An 18590-nucleotide genomic window follows, 5' to 3' on the forward strand; every position below is an offset into this window, starting at 1 on the left:
GTTCCATAATTTTCACATTCCTTTAAAGAGGATTGTCAGGGAAAACCTCCAGATTGGTTTGATCTTGGTTTAAACATGATCCACAATTTGTACAAAAATCATATATCAAAGCAAGACAGTTCAAAAGCTTGTTTTAAATTACAATACATCTTAGAAAATAAAATAATATTACATGTGCCATAAAAATGGCTTTATTTACCTGTGCTTGTTTCATGTTTTTTCTGCTACTTAGCAATTAATCTTAAAGTACACTGGATAATCTCATAATGCACTGAATACTTCTGGGAAAGTGCACTGTTGGCAATAGGACATTTTTATAACGGAGTCATGGCGGGATCCATCTTGGCATGGCTGCATTTTCCTCAATGTGCAAAAGGTTCTTCTAAAAGCAGAAGTTGTGTAAGCTACAGGACGCAATGGTTGGATCTTAGCCTCCAGCCACTGCCCTGACTTTTGGACTTCAAACTGGCCAATTGCTTCAATTAAAATGTATGCCTCAAATCCAAATCTGGTTGGTTTTGTGTTTTGTTTTGTTTTGGGGGGGCTTGGCGGGCACTCCAGGTGGTATGAGTTGAAGTTGGCATGTGTGCCCGTGTGGTGTCAGTCAGTCAGAGCTTCACAGGTCTGTGGTGCTGAGAGCAGGGTTGTCGAAGGTCAGGGACGGGGTGTCTTCTCCACCCTTCCTCTTGCCTCTTTGAGCGAGTGCTGCTCCCAGCGGCTCGTAATAGTTTTGGCCGTTCTCTTCATCTTCCTCCTCGATTACCTGACGGAGGATATATACAAACAAACACACACACACACGCACATAAACAAATAAACAAACACACACAGACACAGGTGCGCACACGCACACACATACACACACGCACATAAACGAATAAACCAACACACACAGACACAGGTGCATGCAAACACACACGCACACACACAAACACATACACACAGAGATGCATAGGTAATGTGTGCGGGCACACACATGAAATATGCAAGCATAAATAAACATACACACCAATGACAAAAAGACAGACATGAGAAAGAAACACAATATCATTTTTGTAGGTAATATCTGATAATGATTTCTCATCCATTATATTATGTTATTATGTACATGGAATTATATCACACAGTTGATTGGACTTTTCTAAACTTAAACTCTTTACCATCATTGGCATAGTGTCTTTCTCACTCATGTTCATGTCAATGTTGTAGTCCAGGGAATTAAGGCTATAAACGAAACAGAACACCACAGAAAATCAGAATCTCACAAAGTAACAACATCTTAATGTAATAAGATAGATATGTAAGATACTTAAGGAAAATTACCAGTATAGACAATTGATTTGATGGCTTGAAAGAAAATCAGATGAGGTTTAGTTGATTAGGTAAATAGAAATTTAAAAATATAAATATACTATGCATTTGTGTATACATTGTGCGATTCTGAAAGCCACTGCACAGGGAGGCTACTGAGGGATTATGGAATAGATAAGGGAGATAGAAGGGCTTATCAGGGAAGTTTACACAGTCTGACATGTTTTGCATGGACTATGAAGCCCTGCTGTTCTCTGTGTTAATTAGAGGACACTGTGATCGCCCTCTGTGTTTTCCTGTCTTGCCTTAGAAAACCACAAACACCAATGTTATTCAACATTAAACAATGTTGTCTGTATTCATGTCAGAGAGTTTTGTTAAAATACTTGCTACTTGCAACCTTCCAAGACAAGAAAGGACAAGACCGAAACGAAAGGGCAACGATAACATGTTTAAAGAACAGGAATCTTTTCCGAGTATCAGCCTTTCTTCCTCAATTGCTGTCAGATTTCTGGTAAGATCCATTTCAAGACATTGACTGGACTTTGTGAGCGCTTGGTTAATTGTGGTCAGATTGCTTTCCTGATTGCTTTTTTTTTCAGATAAGGTAGGGTGACCAGACATCCTCTTCTTCTCGGATATGTCCTCTTTTCGAGACCTAAAAAATGCGTCCGGCAGGGATTTTGCCTCGCCGGATATTTATGTTTCTCTGGGTCTTTCACAAACTAGTTATTACGTCCTTACAAGTTTTGGAAAGGGTATCTCCCTTACCTTCTTGCGCGAGCTCTGACTGTAGAGAAAACTGTCATTGGTCGACCGCCTTCCCAGTGTTGCCAGATATGATAATTATCCTCCAAATTTTTAGCCTTTGATACGATACGCCATTTCCAATCTGGCAACACTGAGCACCTTGCCGCCTCCACTAGTTGCATCGTTTACAATAGTACATTACATCTGCAAGTGAAAAAGATGTCAAAACTCGCGTTGCGGGGGAGGGGGCAGGGTCATTTGCATGTGAAAAAGATGTCTAAAAACTCCGTCACGGGGGAGGGGGCGGGGTCCCGCGACTAAGTGTCCTCTTTTTCACAAACTCAAATCTGGTCACCCTAGATAAGGTTGACACCAGGGGCGTGCACAGGAATTTTGAAGGGCCATTGCTCTGCCCTGGAAAAAAGGGGCAACATGTTCATTTTTGTAACCGCCACCGCCACGCCCCCTCCCCTTGGACGCATATTCTGCCTATATCACTTGAAACTCTGAAATTGTCAGGGTCGATCACTAACCGCCGCCGCCACGCGCCCTCCCCCCGCGCACATATCCAGCGATTACTACGAAGTTCTGCATATATATATATATTTCCTTCGGAGGGGCAACTTCAGTCGAGGAGGGCAAACGGGCAGTTGCCCGAGCAACCTTAGCCCCCTCCTGTGCACGTCCCTGGTTGACACACTGTGTGATCACGGTAACGTCGCAAAAGCATCTTATACAAATAGAAAAGCCGTGCCACATCTATTTAAAGGATTAATGCACATTGGCTTCAGCCCCTGCTCTGCACAACCTGGATCTGTCATTGTTGGAGTCCTCCTCGTCGAAGCCCAGATCTGTGGTCGTTTCGATGTTGAGGTTGAGCACCGGGTTCGCCCTGCAAAATACAAACACCCGATGACCTGTCAATCACTCACTTCAGAACTATCCAAGATCTTTGGGCCGAGACTCTCAAACACCAATGTAGCACTAAGGACTGACTTGTGACAAGTTATGACTGTGTTGTGTGCTACGTGGCCATTTAAGACTTTAGGCCCTGATTTGTAGCAAAACAAAGTCATAGAATTCCTGTTATCATCATCTTATGATTGTGAACTACCATGACTCACCCTTCCATTGTATACTTGTTGGTGCCGGGAACGACTGGGCCAGATTTCTGGTTTTCCGATATGGACATCGTTGCGGAGTTCATGGCCTTGGCTGCTTTGAGCTTCCTCTGATAGCTGAAAGATCACCACAAACCAGTTTACATGTGAGAATCTTTCTCACACACTTCTGTGTGATACATGTGATGTATGAACCATACATTACTGTGTACTCAAACAAACATACTCTCTCTCTCTCTCTCTCTCTCTCTCTCTCTCTCTGTCTCTCTCTCTCACACAGACTTACTTCCTCTGCTTACTCGAGTAATTATGTGTGTTTTTGTCTAGGCGCTGCAGTCACGAGTACATGCGTCCACAGGTCAGTCCCAAATTCCTATCTGATGGAGATTGAGTGGTATGTGTAATTGAACTCCCGCGCTGGCTAAAGAGATCACTCCTGCAGCAGAGCGGCATAAGCCTGCTGGCACGCTCACACAGGCTACATTTAAACACAAGGGGATTTAGACAGGGACAAGGCCAGGAGGTCTCCACTACGCTCTCCTCTGTTCTGCTCTTGAGACCTTGGACCCAGGGGCGGCGCTAGGGGGGAGCTAGGGGGTGCTCTAGCTCCCCCTGGATTAGCCATAGCACCCCCATAGCACCCCCAAGAAAATAAAAAATATTTTTTATTATTATTTAATTTCATTCTGCGTTATTTATTTTGTGATAAGAATATTTAACTCACAAAAGAAAATTATAACAGACTGAAATGAACAGTTTGTTTTAGACACAGAGCAATCATTCTTTCATAACCTTTGACCCAATTTTGACGTCACACTCGTGACCGTTGACGTTACCGGACGGTTGAAGGAGAAAGCGAGCTAGTGCGTGGTGGTTTCAAGTTAACATAAACAATGCATCGGTTTTTGCTACCTAAATGTCCACGTTTGGAAGAACGATTTAGAAATGAGAGTGACGTAAAAGAAGAAGAAAAGCCAGGGGTATCTGGTGTGGATTTTTAAGAAGAGGAACGTTGTGGTCAAGGAGGTCAACCCTCCACCACTACTGAGGGTGCTAACCATGGTGCTAGCAGCATCAGTGGCATAAGAATGAACGCTCAGGATGGTCCGAGAAGACCAAAACTCCAGAAATATCCATCTTCCATGTTTGGAGTCCAACAAAGGAGTTTTTGTAAAAGCTGCTTGGAACAGTTTGCGTGGTTGGAGTACAGTGTAACTAAGGTCTTGTTAGCTGTGTAACATTGATGAATGCTGTCTGATTTGTTGCATGCATTGATTGCCCTGTGTCGCTGAAGACTTGTTTCGGTTGATTAGCAACGAAGAGGCCCCTTTTTGTAGCCTGACGATGTCATATTCATAATTCGAGTCAGAATATGAGTCTGATACTGCTCCATTGGGCTGTGATTATGGGGCGTGATTCAACCGAACCAGGAAAAAAATGCCTCTTCGCTCAATTGGATCAACGTAGTCGTCATCGGGGCCATCTGATAAATACAATTTTTACCGAATCCCGTAGGAAGGACGGCAAAAACATATTTTCGATCGACAAATGCCTTGATCGCGTTTCTCTGTTCCTCTTTCAAAATGAATGCGCTGTCGATGTCTTCTAAAACATCTCTATCTACACATATCTCAGCTCTCCAGCGGCAGCCATGTTTGTTGAAAACGAATTCAACCCAAGTGACGTGGTTGATTACGTTACGGTTCATCATCTGTCCATCATCGTATAAAGCCCGCCCTGACAATTTGATTGGTCTGATCAAGTTTTTGATCGGGCATAATTTCTCCCCAACGGAGCAATGCCAGACCGAACTTCCCGACCTTACATTTTGTGGGCGGGGCTAAGTTCGTCTGGCATCCAGGCTACCCTTTTTGCCTAAGATTTTAACTTTTTGCCTTTTTTGGAGACGCCTTAAAAAATCTGAGACTCTTAAGCCTAGGACAAGCAGTCTGTAGGTATACATAAGGTTCTATGTGATTATTGATGATTGTGAACTGAAATAATATACACCTTTTAACGCATTTCTGACTCTTTGACTGTTTTAGTTCATTCTATCTGTTATTCCAAGATTATTTTCACTCTGTCTGACATGGTAGTGGTCACCCGGCGCCCAACTTTAACCCTCACTACCACAAGTGTTTTAAAGTAAGTTAAGTATTTGGGATTTCGGATTCTATATGCTGTATGCATTTTGTCAGTGACCGTCGCAGATGAACGCGGCTATGTGCGCATCCATCGGAAGTAGCCTAGATAATGATAGCGGTTTGTTCAGCGCTTTTCATGGACCCCAAAGACGCTTTAGAGAGCAAACATGTAAACAGATGATAGACGATATGGTGGGGAGGTGTTGTTGAACTATGTGACACATAGGCTATCACCCTCTGTAACGGGGCACCTGTGTGACCCGCCACTGCAGTCTGTTTGCTGCCTCCTTGAGTGAACTGGGTGCATGTGTTTTATGTGTGTTGCATGTTCAATGTTTGTATCCATGTGCAGTTTATATGTTTATATATTATGGCTGCTTTATTATGTGTCGGCTATGCCGTCACCAAGCCCTAGTACTTTGTGTACGTTTTTCCCAGCTGTATGGGACTGTTTTGTGGCTGCTGTGAGCCAAAATGTTTAAGTATGGCTGCTGTGAGCCACAGGTGTGGGTGCCTGCCTATGACACACCTGCAATCAATAATTGGCATGAGACAATTGAGGTAAGTGTCAAGGCTACTTAAACCTGCCTTTTTCTTTTGTTCAGGAGAGCCACCGTTTAATAAGACGTAAGTCTTGGAGCTCTCACATGGACTAGCGAATGTGGTCCTTTTTACTTATTTAGTCGACTGTTTATTGCTCATTTGATTGTGGCTATGATGCCTAGTTATTTGTCTTTTTGAAAAGTTTAATTTATATTTATTTATTATTGTCATGGTTTTTATTGCTTTATGGCCTTACTTGGGTTTAATAAAATGCCCATCTCTTAAACCATCTTGTACCTCCCGAGTCCTCCTATGAGTTTAACATCTTGCTCTAACCGCAAAGCTATCCCGACCTCCAACACCCTCATTTCATAGCACCCTCGCTAAAACGCTGAGCTCTCCCATAGCACCTGGCGCCGCCACTGCTTGGACCCAACATGGACAGCACATCCTAATGGCAGAGAGGCACTGTATGGACGGAAGGTCTCTCTCTCTCTCTCTCTCTCTCTCTCGTAAGCTGTTACAGCTCCATGTTGGCATAGCGATGAAGATTCCAAAGTGTTATCTGTGCCTGGAACATACAACCTTTGTGCCATGCAAAATAAAGAACCATAAAGACTCAGGCCACACTCAGATACTGCCCAGCCGGACTGAGATAAACCAACCTGGGGTTATTAGCAGAGGGTGTGTGGGTGCTTTTGCTGACATCATCATTTCATGGCAATAAAACAACACAGGTACAAACATTCTTATACTTACACTCATACATCCGCACACACGCACACACACACACACACTGTCTGTGTCATAGTGAATTCAAGACTTACTTCCGCCTCATGAACACCAGTAAAGTCGACATGACAATCAGCACGATCACCAGGCCTCCCACCACTCCAAGCAGGAGGAACATCTCTATGTTGCCTTCTCCTTGATTGTCCTCAGAGCCAGCATTCTGGACAAGGAGGCCAGGGAAAAGTCACAGGAGCACAGAGTGAGTTTAAGTCTGTATTTGTAGTGTGCTTAACAATTTACATTGTCTCAAAGTGATTTACTAAGCCTATGGCCCCTACTACAGGTTGGGAAAATGTGCAGTGAGACGCCTAAAGAGAGAATTTCCTCCAACATAATATTAAACACTACACTAAATGTGAGATGTGTTTCAGCAGTCTCTCTTTTTTGGTCTAGTTGGGGTTCATTCGTAAGTAAACTACAAGCTAAGATCATCGGCTTGACTGGCTTAGACTGTCTAAATGTCTCGATATGGTGAGAGGTTCTTTTTCTCAGACTCACCACTCCTGAGAGCCCCTGCCCTAATAGAACATCCCGGTACTCTGTGTTTCCGTTGCCATTCACCATGTTTAAAACAGTGTCATGTTGCAGGGCAGTGCCATCAGGAAAGATGAAATAAGCCTCCACAATAGTTAAGGCAGCAGCCCTGACATGTAAGACAAGAGAGAAAACACTGATGAATGACTGACAGCTGATTAGAAACACTGATAAACAGTTTAGGATTTAGGCTTAATATGGCAGATACATATTAGTGATTCTTAGGTACAAAGGAGGACGAACACATAACAACTTCATGTTAAGGCCTTGCTTGACACTTTTTCAATTCCAATAATATGTCACAGTGTTTTTGCCACCTAGTGGTGAATATTTACCATGACAATGCCTAGGTAATGTTATCCAAAATAAACAATAAATGACCACTTACTGTATGTGTTCCTCTTTGATAATAGAATGATTGTCTGTTATATAATGGTCTACAAAGCAACATGATAGTTTTAAATTCTGTAACCATGTCATTTTTACAGTGGATGAATTATTTCAATTTATTTCGCATGCAAATACAAATGCACAGACAGTGAGACTGTTGAATATCAAGCCATACTGAATCGTACCTCTGTTCTGTTTGTCCAGAGACCTTGACAATATGAACTGTTGTTCCAGTGGATGACTCAAGCGCCCTAAAATTCAACAGAATTAACACAGAAATCAGGGCACCACAGCAGATCTTGTATCAACAGTTTATGCACACTAAAATGCATAACAACACATAACAACATCAGGTTTTGAAAGGAGACAAAAATCACCAATTTCTTAATGGACAGACACATATGTAGAAATAGGTAGAAATGTGTAGAAATATGTAAAAATGTGTGTTTTTTTCCACCCCAGAGGTGGCATAAGTCAAACATTTTCCTACCATTTAATATTTGCCTGGTTATTAGCAAAATCTTCTGCAGTAGATCGGAACTCCAGGGACACTTTGAAAGTCTGGTCGACGGTGAAGATCTACCACAAACACAAACAGCAGTGAATTACAGCAGAACTCATGTTCCGTAAGTCCTGTGTTACATTGATGTACGTTGCACGATCAGATGGATGGATGGGGTGTTAGTTACATTGATGTACGGTGCATGATCAGATGGATGGTGTGTTACATTGATGTGTGGGGTGTTACATTGATATATGGTGCATGATCAGATGGATGGTGTGTTACATTGATGTGTAGTGCATGATCAGATGGATGGTGTGTTAAGTAGAGAGATGGTTACCACAACTTCTGAAGTTGAACTCAGTCCTCCTTTGTCCTTCACCTCAACCGTGATCACATATCTCCCCTTCTTGCTGGCGTCCAGACTCTGAAGAGATCTGTGGAATGGGATGGACAACATGGATTTAAATCCAAGTTTTAGCTATTGTCTTCAAACTGTTTCTTACAGCAAAGGAAAAGAATAGAGGTGTTCGGGGATTTTTGTTTGGGATGTTTCTTTGGCTGTTTGGCCTTAACAGCATCAGCTCCTTTTTCAAGGTTCACTTCATAACAGTAAGGCACATTTTACAGATGAGAGGTCTACTTTGAAATTCCACATCTAAAAGCTGATGAATGGTTCACATGTCAAATACTTTTTAGAATGATTTACTTGAGGTGCTGAACTTGTTACCGTATTATTCCAGTGTTGTCTGAAGGTGTTGGTGGCTGGTCCACCTTGAAGATTTTGTTAAGGTCCTCAGTCTCGTTATTGTTGTTGACGAACCTCACTGCCAGCACTTCGAACGTTATGATGGCGTTCTCCCCTGAGTCCCGGTCTGTTGCCTTTAGACGCAAAATATAGAAAATGGCAATTCAGGGACCAGAGACACATCCCAGCAGGCATCATTAGAAAAGGCAATAACCACGGCAACAGTGATGAGTTGATGTGAACTCACAGACACGCTGGCCACAGATGTATCTCTGTCTGTGCTTTCGGCAACAACTATGGAAAAACACAAGGTTCTTATCAATTACCTATTCTTATCTTACAAGAAAACAGGCTGTATAAGAATGAGGAGAAGAGGAAGTTGTTGTGTTACCAAAGTTGGGTTGTGTCTGGATGAACTCTGGGACGTGGTCATTTATATCTTCGATTCGGACAGTAATTGTCCCTGGAAATGCAGCATTTATTTTAGATCTCATCTTCATAGAAATGTAAATAAATAAAATTGGGACCAAAAGAATCCATAGGATATTAACCGGTTAATTCATTTGTCAGCATTTTGTAAGCACATAATCCAAAATATCAATTTATATTCAGCCTCTTTATACTGTATACTTGCGTACTCCCTGTGTATCAAGGCAATGACTTAAACGTAGAATTAATAATGAGATAGAAAATAAATATAATAATGAATGAAAATTTCTCCTACCCTCACTGCTATTCTTGCCAAGCTCTGTTAAAGTGTCAGTCACTTGCACGTGCAGGATCACCTCGTGGCAACTTTCATAGTCAACCACATACTCTGGGTTGATCTTCACGTTCCCTGAAGGCTCCACCAGGAACCACTCCTCCTGGCAAACTCCAGACTCATTGCATGGACACTCGGTGCGGAGAAGTTCATATTCAAGCTGGTGCACGGTGTCTTTATCGTCACCCACAATCTTACCAATCACACCTCCGTCTACGGTGTTGTTCTCTTTCGTTTCTATTACTAGGCCCGTTTTTAAGCTGGGCGTCTCGTCATTGACATCCAAAACTTTCAAAATCACGGTGGCTGAGTCTTCTTTCCTGTCCAAGTCCAGAGCCTGCACTTTGAAGGTGTAAGTCTTGCGGGTTTCATAATCTAGCTCGATGTCCTGGTCCACGCTGATGTTCCCCCAGTAGCCTGTGTTGTTTGGCGCTGGGACGCTACGGACCGAGAAGGTCCCGGAACTGCCTCCGGTGATGCTGAACGAGATCCGGTTGTTCATCTCGGTCTGGTCCTTGTCTTTGGCCAACACAGAGTTGATGAAAGCACCTATGGGGGGGGCGGAGGGGACGACGACGACAATACGTTATCCAAGGAAATCCAAGAGTCAGTGAAAACACAGTCATGACCTCTCCTAAGGCGTAGTGCAGTTAGGTCTGCAGGGTCATCTGGAAGACCTACCTTTCTCACTTTCTTTCACTTCAAAGTTATACTCTTTTTTCTGGAAGAGGGGGCTGTTGTCATTGATGTCCTGAAATGAAATAAGAGAAGGACGTGTTACGTTTACTTCCAACGTTTATGTCTGCGATGCATATATAAAAGGACAAGACTCCATCTAACTATTGTAAGTAGATAGAGAAACCCTAAATAGATATAGATATATAACTAAATAGGGATAGAACTGGCTCATATCGGGAAAGGTAAATAAACAAATAAAATAAAATATTACTTACAAATTAAGTAAAAAGACAAATAATCCTATCATTACCCCAACATTGATTTCCACTATGACCGAGGTTCCAAGGGGTGGTATTCCTTTGTCATAAGCAGTCACATTCAGCTCAATCACTCCATTTAATGCAGGGTCCAGAGCCTCCCTGTCCAGGGCGTCTGTCATTTTTAAAATACCAGTATCCTTGTTAATTGTGAAATCGTGACTAAATTCACTTTCGACAATTTGATACTCGATCTTGCTGTTGTCTGTGCCAGGTTGATCATCATCAATAGCCTGTCGAATGAATAAGATCAAGATCATCATCATCATCCACAAACTTTTGAATACCAAATAAACCATATATCTTATGCAAGAGTATAATATTATTTCTACATACAAATGTCAATTGAATCTCAACTATTTTAGATGTCTAGTCTATAGTGTCTTTAATTAATCATACTTTCAAAAACCGCACAGGCTGCTGTGTGATAATCATGCTGACTTGCCATAAAGGAACATTTCAGAGCACCTTTCATCATGCATACACTAAAGTAAATGATTACTCAGGTGTAGGTAATTTAACACAAAGCTGGCAAGCGACAACAGATGTAACTCTTCAAACAGTGAAAACCCCTTGTCCTTAGTCCTAGATTATATTTAATCCCACCACTTCTTTACCTTTTATTCAGAGGGCAGGCTTGAGTCAAACGTCACTCACCTGGATTTGAAGTTTAAGGTTAACACCAGGACCCTCGTTGACAAAAGCAATGTACGACTCTCTGATCATTTTTGGTGCGTTGTCATTCTTGTCCAGGAGTGTGATCTCCAGGATGGCAGTGCCAGTGTTGTTGGCCTTGTCTTTTGCCTGCAGATTGGCAGAGTAAAAACTGCGGCCCTCTCTGTCCAGAAGGTCACCGTTTTCAACTGTGATTCTTCCAGTGTCTGGGTCGACGTTGAAGAACTCCAACCTGAAAAAAAAAAAGAGAAATCAGACAACATATCCCAAAGTGAAGTACAGAGGATCCAACAGAAGAAAAAAAACATACTTATGTTATGTTATGTCAGTACATGTTAGGAATGACAGAAGAATTGCTTTGGAGGCTTATTTGTCGTATATGTTGATAAAAAAAATTAAATGTGCCCTAATTGTTCAATGAGTTTGGTTGTCATTCCAATTGGTCAACATTTAGTTGTCATTCCAAAATGTCTGCAGTATACCATACAAAACAGAACATACATGCTCTCTGGAAGCAGTTTGTAGACAATGTTTCCAACATCTTCTGTATCTGGATCAGTGGCCTGTCAAACAAACAATCACTCTTTAGTATAGGATGCATTTATTTCATAGACTATAAACATATAAAAAATTCACAGTGTATTAGACCTACTGTGATGGTTGCTATCTCTGTTCCTGCTGGACTGTGCTCCTCAATTTCTAAGTTGTAGGTCTCCTGTTTGAATTTGGGACTGTTGTCATTGATGTCATTGATTGTAATGGTGACAGTGGCGGTAGATTTGAACTCCTCTTTTTTGGTGTCCACAGCAATCAACTGAGAGAGAGAGAAAGAGAGAGAGCAGAGAAAGCAAAGAAAACATGTTGAATGCATTGAGTCACAGGGGATGGTTAGTTTGTGCTCCGTTCTCCACCTAACCAGCTCTCTCAGCCAAATTCACACCTCAGATACACCCACTCCAGTCCTGCCCAGCCTCACCTGAATACTAACACCAGCAGACTGTTTTTATCAGTTGTGGGCTTTTTAAAGAGTCTAGTTGAATAGTACGTCCTATCGTCTTTTCCTAACCACTTGATGGAAAACGTCATGTGGTCAAAGAAATATGTGAAGAGGAATTCATAAGGACTTAGGAAAAGACAACTGCAATGCTAAGAGAATCCGACTGCACTTATACTGGGCTACGTAATTATGTGAAGGTGGATGCTATTGATGTAGATCATGTTTTTCAGTTGTAGTTGATGCCGCAAGGAATTGTGGGACAGCATTACCTCCTTTTCTTTTTGTAAAGGATGGACCAGCATACCCTTTGCTAAATACCCTATGCTAAATTAGGGTGACCAGATTTGAGTTTGTGAAAAAGAGGACACTTTGTCGCGGGGAAGGGGGCGGGATAGTGTATACTGAATCTGGCCCGCGGGGCATACAGATGACCCCACCCCCTCCCCCTTGACGAAGTTTTAACATCTATTTCACATGCAGATGACCCCGCCCCCTCCCCCTTGACGAAGTTGACATGCAGATGTCATGTGCTCTTGTAAACAATGCAACTACTGAAAGCGGCAAGGTTCTCAGTGTTGCCAGATTGGAAATGGCGTATCGTACCAAATGCTCAAAATAATCGTATTTGGAGGATAATTATCGTGCATCTGGCAACACTGAGAGGGCGGTCGACCAATGACAGTTCTCTCTACAGTCAGAGCAGATACCCCTTCCAAAATTTGTAAGAGCGTAAGCAGTAGTTTGTGAAAGACCCAGAGAAACACAAATATCCGAAGAGGAATCCCTGCCGGACGCATTTTTTAGGTCTCGAAAAGAGGACATGCCTGGGTAAAAGAGGACGTCTGTTCACCCTAGCTAAATACCCTAGGCTAAATTGAGGCACCTTTCCTTAGCATTCCTTGGCTCTTTTCATGGCTGCCACTTAGATACTTCCGGGTGATTTCACTCAGATAGGTACTATACACTACAGTGCCGTACTACTGTGATCCGCACTACTCTGTACTGTCTAAGACCTAAGCCCTTTTGACCGTGACTGTTGACATTTTTGACCTTGATCATGTTCTGTGTAAAGTTTGCCTGTGTGATTGACCTCCTGTGCTCTGATCTGTTTCTGCCATCCTTGTGGATTGAACTTTGACCCTACTGTTAGTCAAACTTTTTGAACACTGTATTGAGTCAATACACTTCTCTTCCTGACAGTAATCACTTTGTATGTAATTGATCTCATTCCCTGCTGCTTTTCCTAAAGCCCATTTCTGTTAAGCCAGGATAATTCTGTCCAGAGGAAATCCAAGTCCGTCTTAGCTGGTTGAGCTGGGCAGTCGGGTGTCTTCCCTGCGTGCCAGGAACCACTAGTTCAAACACTTACCTTCACTGTCATAAAGGCACCCTTCTCGAAGTCGACGTCTGCAGGGGTCTTCATCAGAATTTGCACTATAGTATTTGACACGGCACGGCTTGGGGAGACAGAGAAGGCATCCTTGCCTGGGCCCTCAATACTCAGGGTGAATGTGCTGTTTTCACCCTGACAAACATCAAATTGAACAAATATTCATGAGTACCATGACACCAAAAATATAAAAAAACCTAACAAACTTCAGTATTCATAATAAAGTAATAAAGAAAAACTATGGGAACCATTAAAGGTTTATTTGAGTTTTGAGGTTTTTTTGTGGCACTTGTGGCTGCAGCTACACCTGCAGAATTCAGAATAAAACAGAATTTAGAAAAAACTGAATTTAGAATAAAACAGAATTCTAACCTTATCCCCATCTATCACCTTCATGCTCAGGCCCAACACAGAGAGTCCAACAGCTGAATGCTCATCTATATTCCCACTGAACGTGTTCTGAATAACACAGGCCTCAGTGCAATCGTAAAACTCTGGTTTATTGTCGTTTACGTCCCTGATGGTGATCTGAATTTCACTGGTTGCAAATGCATTGACATCATGCACATTCGGTGTGGACTCCTCTGCCTAAGGAAGAGTGTTCAGTTACTCGCATGCATGGTAGTGAATGGAAAACTCATCATCGCCAAAGACAGGAGAAAAGCTGTGGCAGGCACCTTTATTTCTAGAGTGATGACTCCATCTGATTCCAAATACTGCTCCCGATCAAATGGTGCTTGGACAGATATGACGCCACTATCCTCATCGATTTGGAACAGGCCAGTTGCAGAGGCGCCTGAGAGAGGAGGGAATGACTGAGGAAAACGTAGGGAAGCATCCTACTGTAGTGGGCACCCACTTACTAGGGCTGGGCAGTTATTAGAAAATGAACAGATACCGTCATTTCTGATCACATACTGTCCTAAATGAATTTATCATGACAAATTATGCATGTCAGGTTGTGATTACATTACAAAAATGCATAATGATTTTGAGTATTGATGTCCTTTAAACAGATTAGGATATTTGCCTGGCACTTATTTTCCCAAATATAGGTAAGGTAAATCTGTAAATTAGATTAAAGTAAATCATAAAATATATTTTAGGTCATTTTGCCTAGCCCAGCTATGCAGCAATACAACAGCTCTTCCTTTAACAATACAACATTTTACAGGGCATTCATGACAATGCAATGATTGAGTGATAATTCTCTCACTTGCAATGCTGTACTTTATCGGTGAGTTGATGCCTGTGTCGGGGTCTCTGGCTCGCACTTTAAAGACAGATGTACCCTGGTTGGCAAGAGGGGCAGAGACGACATCTTTTTCAAGCAGATCTTTTTAAAATAAAACTTTGTCATTACTGTTTTTTTTTTTTAAAGGGATTGTTTTGCCAAACAGGAGGGTAATGGTTGGGACATTCATCCTCATTGTACCTTTCACGGAATACACAAAACATTCAGTCACTCACCGAAGGAGTTCCTTCCTCCACAGTGGCAGTGCTGGGGAGATTCACGAACAGAGGGTCTATATCTGGGACATCCTCCACATTAACAAAGATGAAGACTGAGCTTGACTGAATAACTTGCTGTCCTTCAAGTATCCCACCACCATCCTTGAAAGAAAAAATAATTTAAAGCAAATAGGCATGACTGCATCTCTTTTCCTAGAAATACTGTAGCTCTACATGACTAGGCATACCTGATTCTTTTTCTAGTCATGTGCATTAAAAAACATGTGTATATGTTGAGCATGTGTGAACCATATATGAATATATCAAGCCACATACACATGTTAAGGCATTGGTGGCAAAGAAGGTATTTAACATGTTTTAAATATATTCACACTATACCTTACAGAATCATTTTACAGTACATTTTTAATGCATGGATCATTCTAGTACGACATCAGAAAACTGAAAATGAATAGACAGGGTGGGGTAACATCTTCACATTTACCTTTGCGGTGACATCTAACTGATAGAAAGTGCTTTTCTCTGTGAAGCTCAGTCCTCCCATCAGTGTGATAGCCCCAGTTCTTTCCCCAATTTCAAAGAGACCTGCTCCATCACTTGGTGTGACCTTTGGGATTAGTCACAATTATCATTTTCTGTGACTTTTATTTGATACGATCAAACTGATTGCAATTAGGTCTTACATCATCTTTCATAAATATGGCTTACCCCAGACATATAATAGCCCACATATCCAGAAGTTCCTGAATCAGCATCTTTTGCGGACACTCTTAAAACAGTGGTCCCTAGGGCTGCATTCTGTTGGGGGGCATTATCAACAGATTTAGACAAACTCACACTCACAAAGGATAAACACTATTGTGGCGATCATTCCAACACCTTTACTGTGCTAATCGTCAGGGATCAACATTAACTGTATGATGGTATGATGAATAACCTCACAGACAGACAGACAGACAGACAGACAGACAGACAGACAGACAGAAAGACAGGTAGATAGATAGATAGATATGAGTTAAGAGACAAGTTGATGAGAGACAGAGAGAAGCACAAAAAAATTGAATCACTTACCTCTGGAATTTTGGCATTATATGGTGTCCCTTGGAATACAGGCTGGTTGTCATTACCATCTTCTAATACTACAGTAACTGTTTTTTGCACCTGAAAATACATAAAAGCATTAGAAAGGGGGAAAAAAGAGCCTCATACTCTCTGGAAGAGAATAAAAAAAGATGCTAAATGAAGACTTACATCTGTGTATACACCATCACTGACTACTAGCATTAACGTGTGTACTTCCTGCCCCTAAAGGGAACAGAATAGTTTTAAAACACATAATATAAAATCAATGACCACAGATGGTTTTGTAAAGTTTAAACTTTGTTCCCATATAAAAGTAGTTGCCCATAAACTAACCTCTCTGTCCAGTGGAGACTTGACTGTTACCTCTCCTGTCGTCGGGTTAGGCTGGAAAAGGGCTGACACAGATTTAAAACTGTATCTCAGTGGTACCCCTTCAGGATCCGTTGCATTAATCATAAATGCACGATGACCTGTTCAGAGAAAACACTTGGACCACGATGCAAACCACATAAAGTATACTGAGTACAAAGAATGCCATAATGAGACTGCAACAGATTCAGAAACACATACGCACCTACAGGGGTGTCCTCACGAACACGAATGAGATCATCTGTGGTGATTTCTGGGATCAAATTACTGTGGGCTGGAGAAACAAACGAGTCAATAACAACAAACTAACTAACAAACAAACTAACCGGGAACCAACTACTTACATTATTATCTCAATTTTCTGGGGATCGTGATCAAGCAGTTCAAATTTATGTTCTCCAGGCTAACCCATTCCGGCAACTCTGTATAATACAAAATGGATAAGAAACCCAACTCACCTTTGGCAGTTAAAGTCACTAGGACAAGAAAGGAAATGATCGTCAACCGCCCCATTTCTGTGTGTAGCACTGTGGACGCATAATAAAATGTTTGGTTCTCATGACCGTTTTACACATCGTTTCAATTATTTAACTTAATCGTATTAATCAGTTATTACATTTCAAATATTTAACACCATTATTTCATTATATTTTAGTAAACTAGTTAACTTCATCCAACAGTTTTCTCAGAAGAGATGTCTACTATGTCAACTAATACTACTATGAATTAAAAAAAACTTTCCTTTGAAGTCCTGTTAAACTGAATCATGATAAGAGGCAGCTGATTTAGTCTCAGATATGTTTTCAATATTATCATCAATCACACACACAACTTCAGTCAGTAATGAACATTTTCAAGACAGAAAAACCCCCAAAAAAGAGGCACACGGTTTTCTTTACGGTTTTCTTTACCTGGGAAACGAGAGTTATATGAGAGACTTACCTGACAGTGCACTCGATACCATTCGGGACAGATTCCTTCTGTTGAATGAGCAGAGACTATACTATACTAAATCATTAAGACTGTGTGCCTTGATTGAGCCTCTTCACTTTCTTATACGCACTGAAAAGCAGCTTAGCAGTGGCATGGCATCTGCTCCTAAAGCGGCGTGGCACACGGACAAGAGAGTTCCCCGAGCTCATCCACTGCAGTCGGCACAGTCTGCGCCCACAACATACAGTAAATGAGATGTTACATGTTTCCCTCCAGGGATCTATGTCCAAATGTCCTTACCAAGAGTGTCTGATATGTTGCTCATGCCTTGTCATCCAACTTGAACCTGAAAAACATGCACGTACAAAAACACACAGACATACACTGACACACAACGAAGCAGGAGACTAACTGCATTCACTCTCTTTCTCGTTCTCGTAGACTGGTATGACAAAGACGACAGCATGCACGCTCCAGTGCACCCCCGTGGTGGTGCATGCCAGGCCTCTCACTGGAAGTGGCCTCACAGCAGGATGCCCAGGGCCCTGGCAGGCAGCTTACCAGAAGCAAAGGCTGAACTCCTCCCAAGGCTTAATGAATGCAGCCTTGTGGCCTGACTGTCACCTCAAAGAGGTGAAGGTAGTGAGGCGGGGGGGGGGACATTCCAGGTCAGACAGATATGATAACAACAACAACAACAACAACAATCAATCAATGACGGGAACACCAAAACTTTCAGCTGAATAATCTTATACTTATAAGACTTATACAATTACAAGAAACCATAACAAGAACAACAAACACACACAAATTAGTGAGACCACAACACTAAGAATCAGTCATGGCTCCACCCACTTCTCCAGAGTGCGTTAATGAGCTCGCCGTGTTGAACCCCCGTTCCCCTCCCCCATTTGTTGCTTCTAATTACTGTGAGCCAGACAAAGGATAATCCTTTTCAGTGTAGTTTATTTCTTTGCCAAATTTGTTTGCCACCAACCAAAAACAATGCTTGAAATTCTTTGTAACGCCAATAACAAAACCAACCCCCCCCCCCCCGTTTCTTCTCCACTCATAACC

At 41.9% G+C, this 18590-nt stretch overlaps 1 protein-coding gene across 6 annotated transcripts; it reads right to left on the reverse strand.

Annotated features, from left to right (window-relative positions):
• Window positions 1-521: 521 nt before the first annotated feature.
• On the reverse strand, window positions 522-17853 carry LOC105903066 (cadherin-related family member 2-like). 6 transcript variants are annotated; one of them, XM_031586858.2, is made up of 32 exons: window positions 17814-17853; window positions 17039-17107; window positions 16786-16854; window positions 16545-16681; window positions 16380-16433; window positions 16200-16289; window positions 15837-15926; window positions 15613-15735; window positions 15126-15269; window positions 14872-14947; window positions 14333-14451; window positions 14028-14243; window positions 13635-13790; window positions 11921-12082; window positions 11770-11831; window positions 11251-11500; window positions 10587-10826; window positions 10280-10349; window positions 9560-10147; window positions 9227-9298; window positions 9083-9129; window positions 8818-8969; window positions 8428-8524; window positions 8076-8164; window positions 7771-7836; window positions 7160-7304; window positions 6697-6821; window positions 3186-3299; window positions 2870-2953; window positions 1324-1347; window positions 1161-1224; window positions 522-763 (listed from the first exon to the last, which is right to left on the reverse strand). In XM_031586858.2, exons 1-32 carry the CDS (start codon window positions 17836-17838, stop codon window positions 617-619), a joined length of 3966 nt encoding a protein of 1321 aa, XP_031442718.1. In that variant the 5' UTR covers window positions 17839-17853; the 3' UTR covers window positions 522-616. The 6 variants fall into 6 exon arrangements, with proteins under 6 accessions (XP_031442718.1, XP_031442719.1, XP_031442720.1 ...); XM_031586859.2 differs by lacking the exon at window positions 17814-17853 and adding an exon at window positions 17523-17750; XM_031586860.2 differs by lacking the exon at window positions 1324-1347.
• Window positions 17854-18590: the final 737 nt, after the last annotated feature.

The sequence above is a fragment of the Clupea harengus genome, chromosome 20 (assembly GCF_900700415.2).
Source record: "Clupea harengus chromosome 20, Ch_v2.0.2, whole genome shotgun sequence".
NCBI lineage: Eukaryota > Metazoa > Chordata > Actinopteri > Clupeiformes > Clupeidae > Clupea > Clupea harengus.

Excerpts from the sequence above, each read along its gene's own strand:
- LOC105903066 (XM_031586858.2), bottom strand. The coding sequence starts at position 17,838 with ATGAGCAACATATCAGACACTCTTG. Across the intron at positions 1,348-2,869 it reads TCCAACAATGACAGATCCAG|CCATCAAATCAATTGTCTAT; the intron begins GTTGTGCAGAGC and ends TTTTCTTTCAAG. Across the intron at positions 764-1,160 it reads AAGACACTATGCCAATGATG|GTAATCGAGGAGGAAGATGA; the intron begins GTAAAGAGTTTA and ends ATCCTCCGTCAG.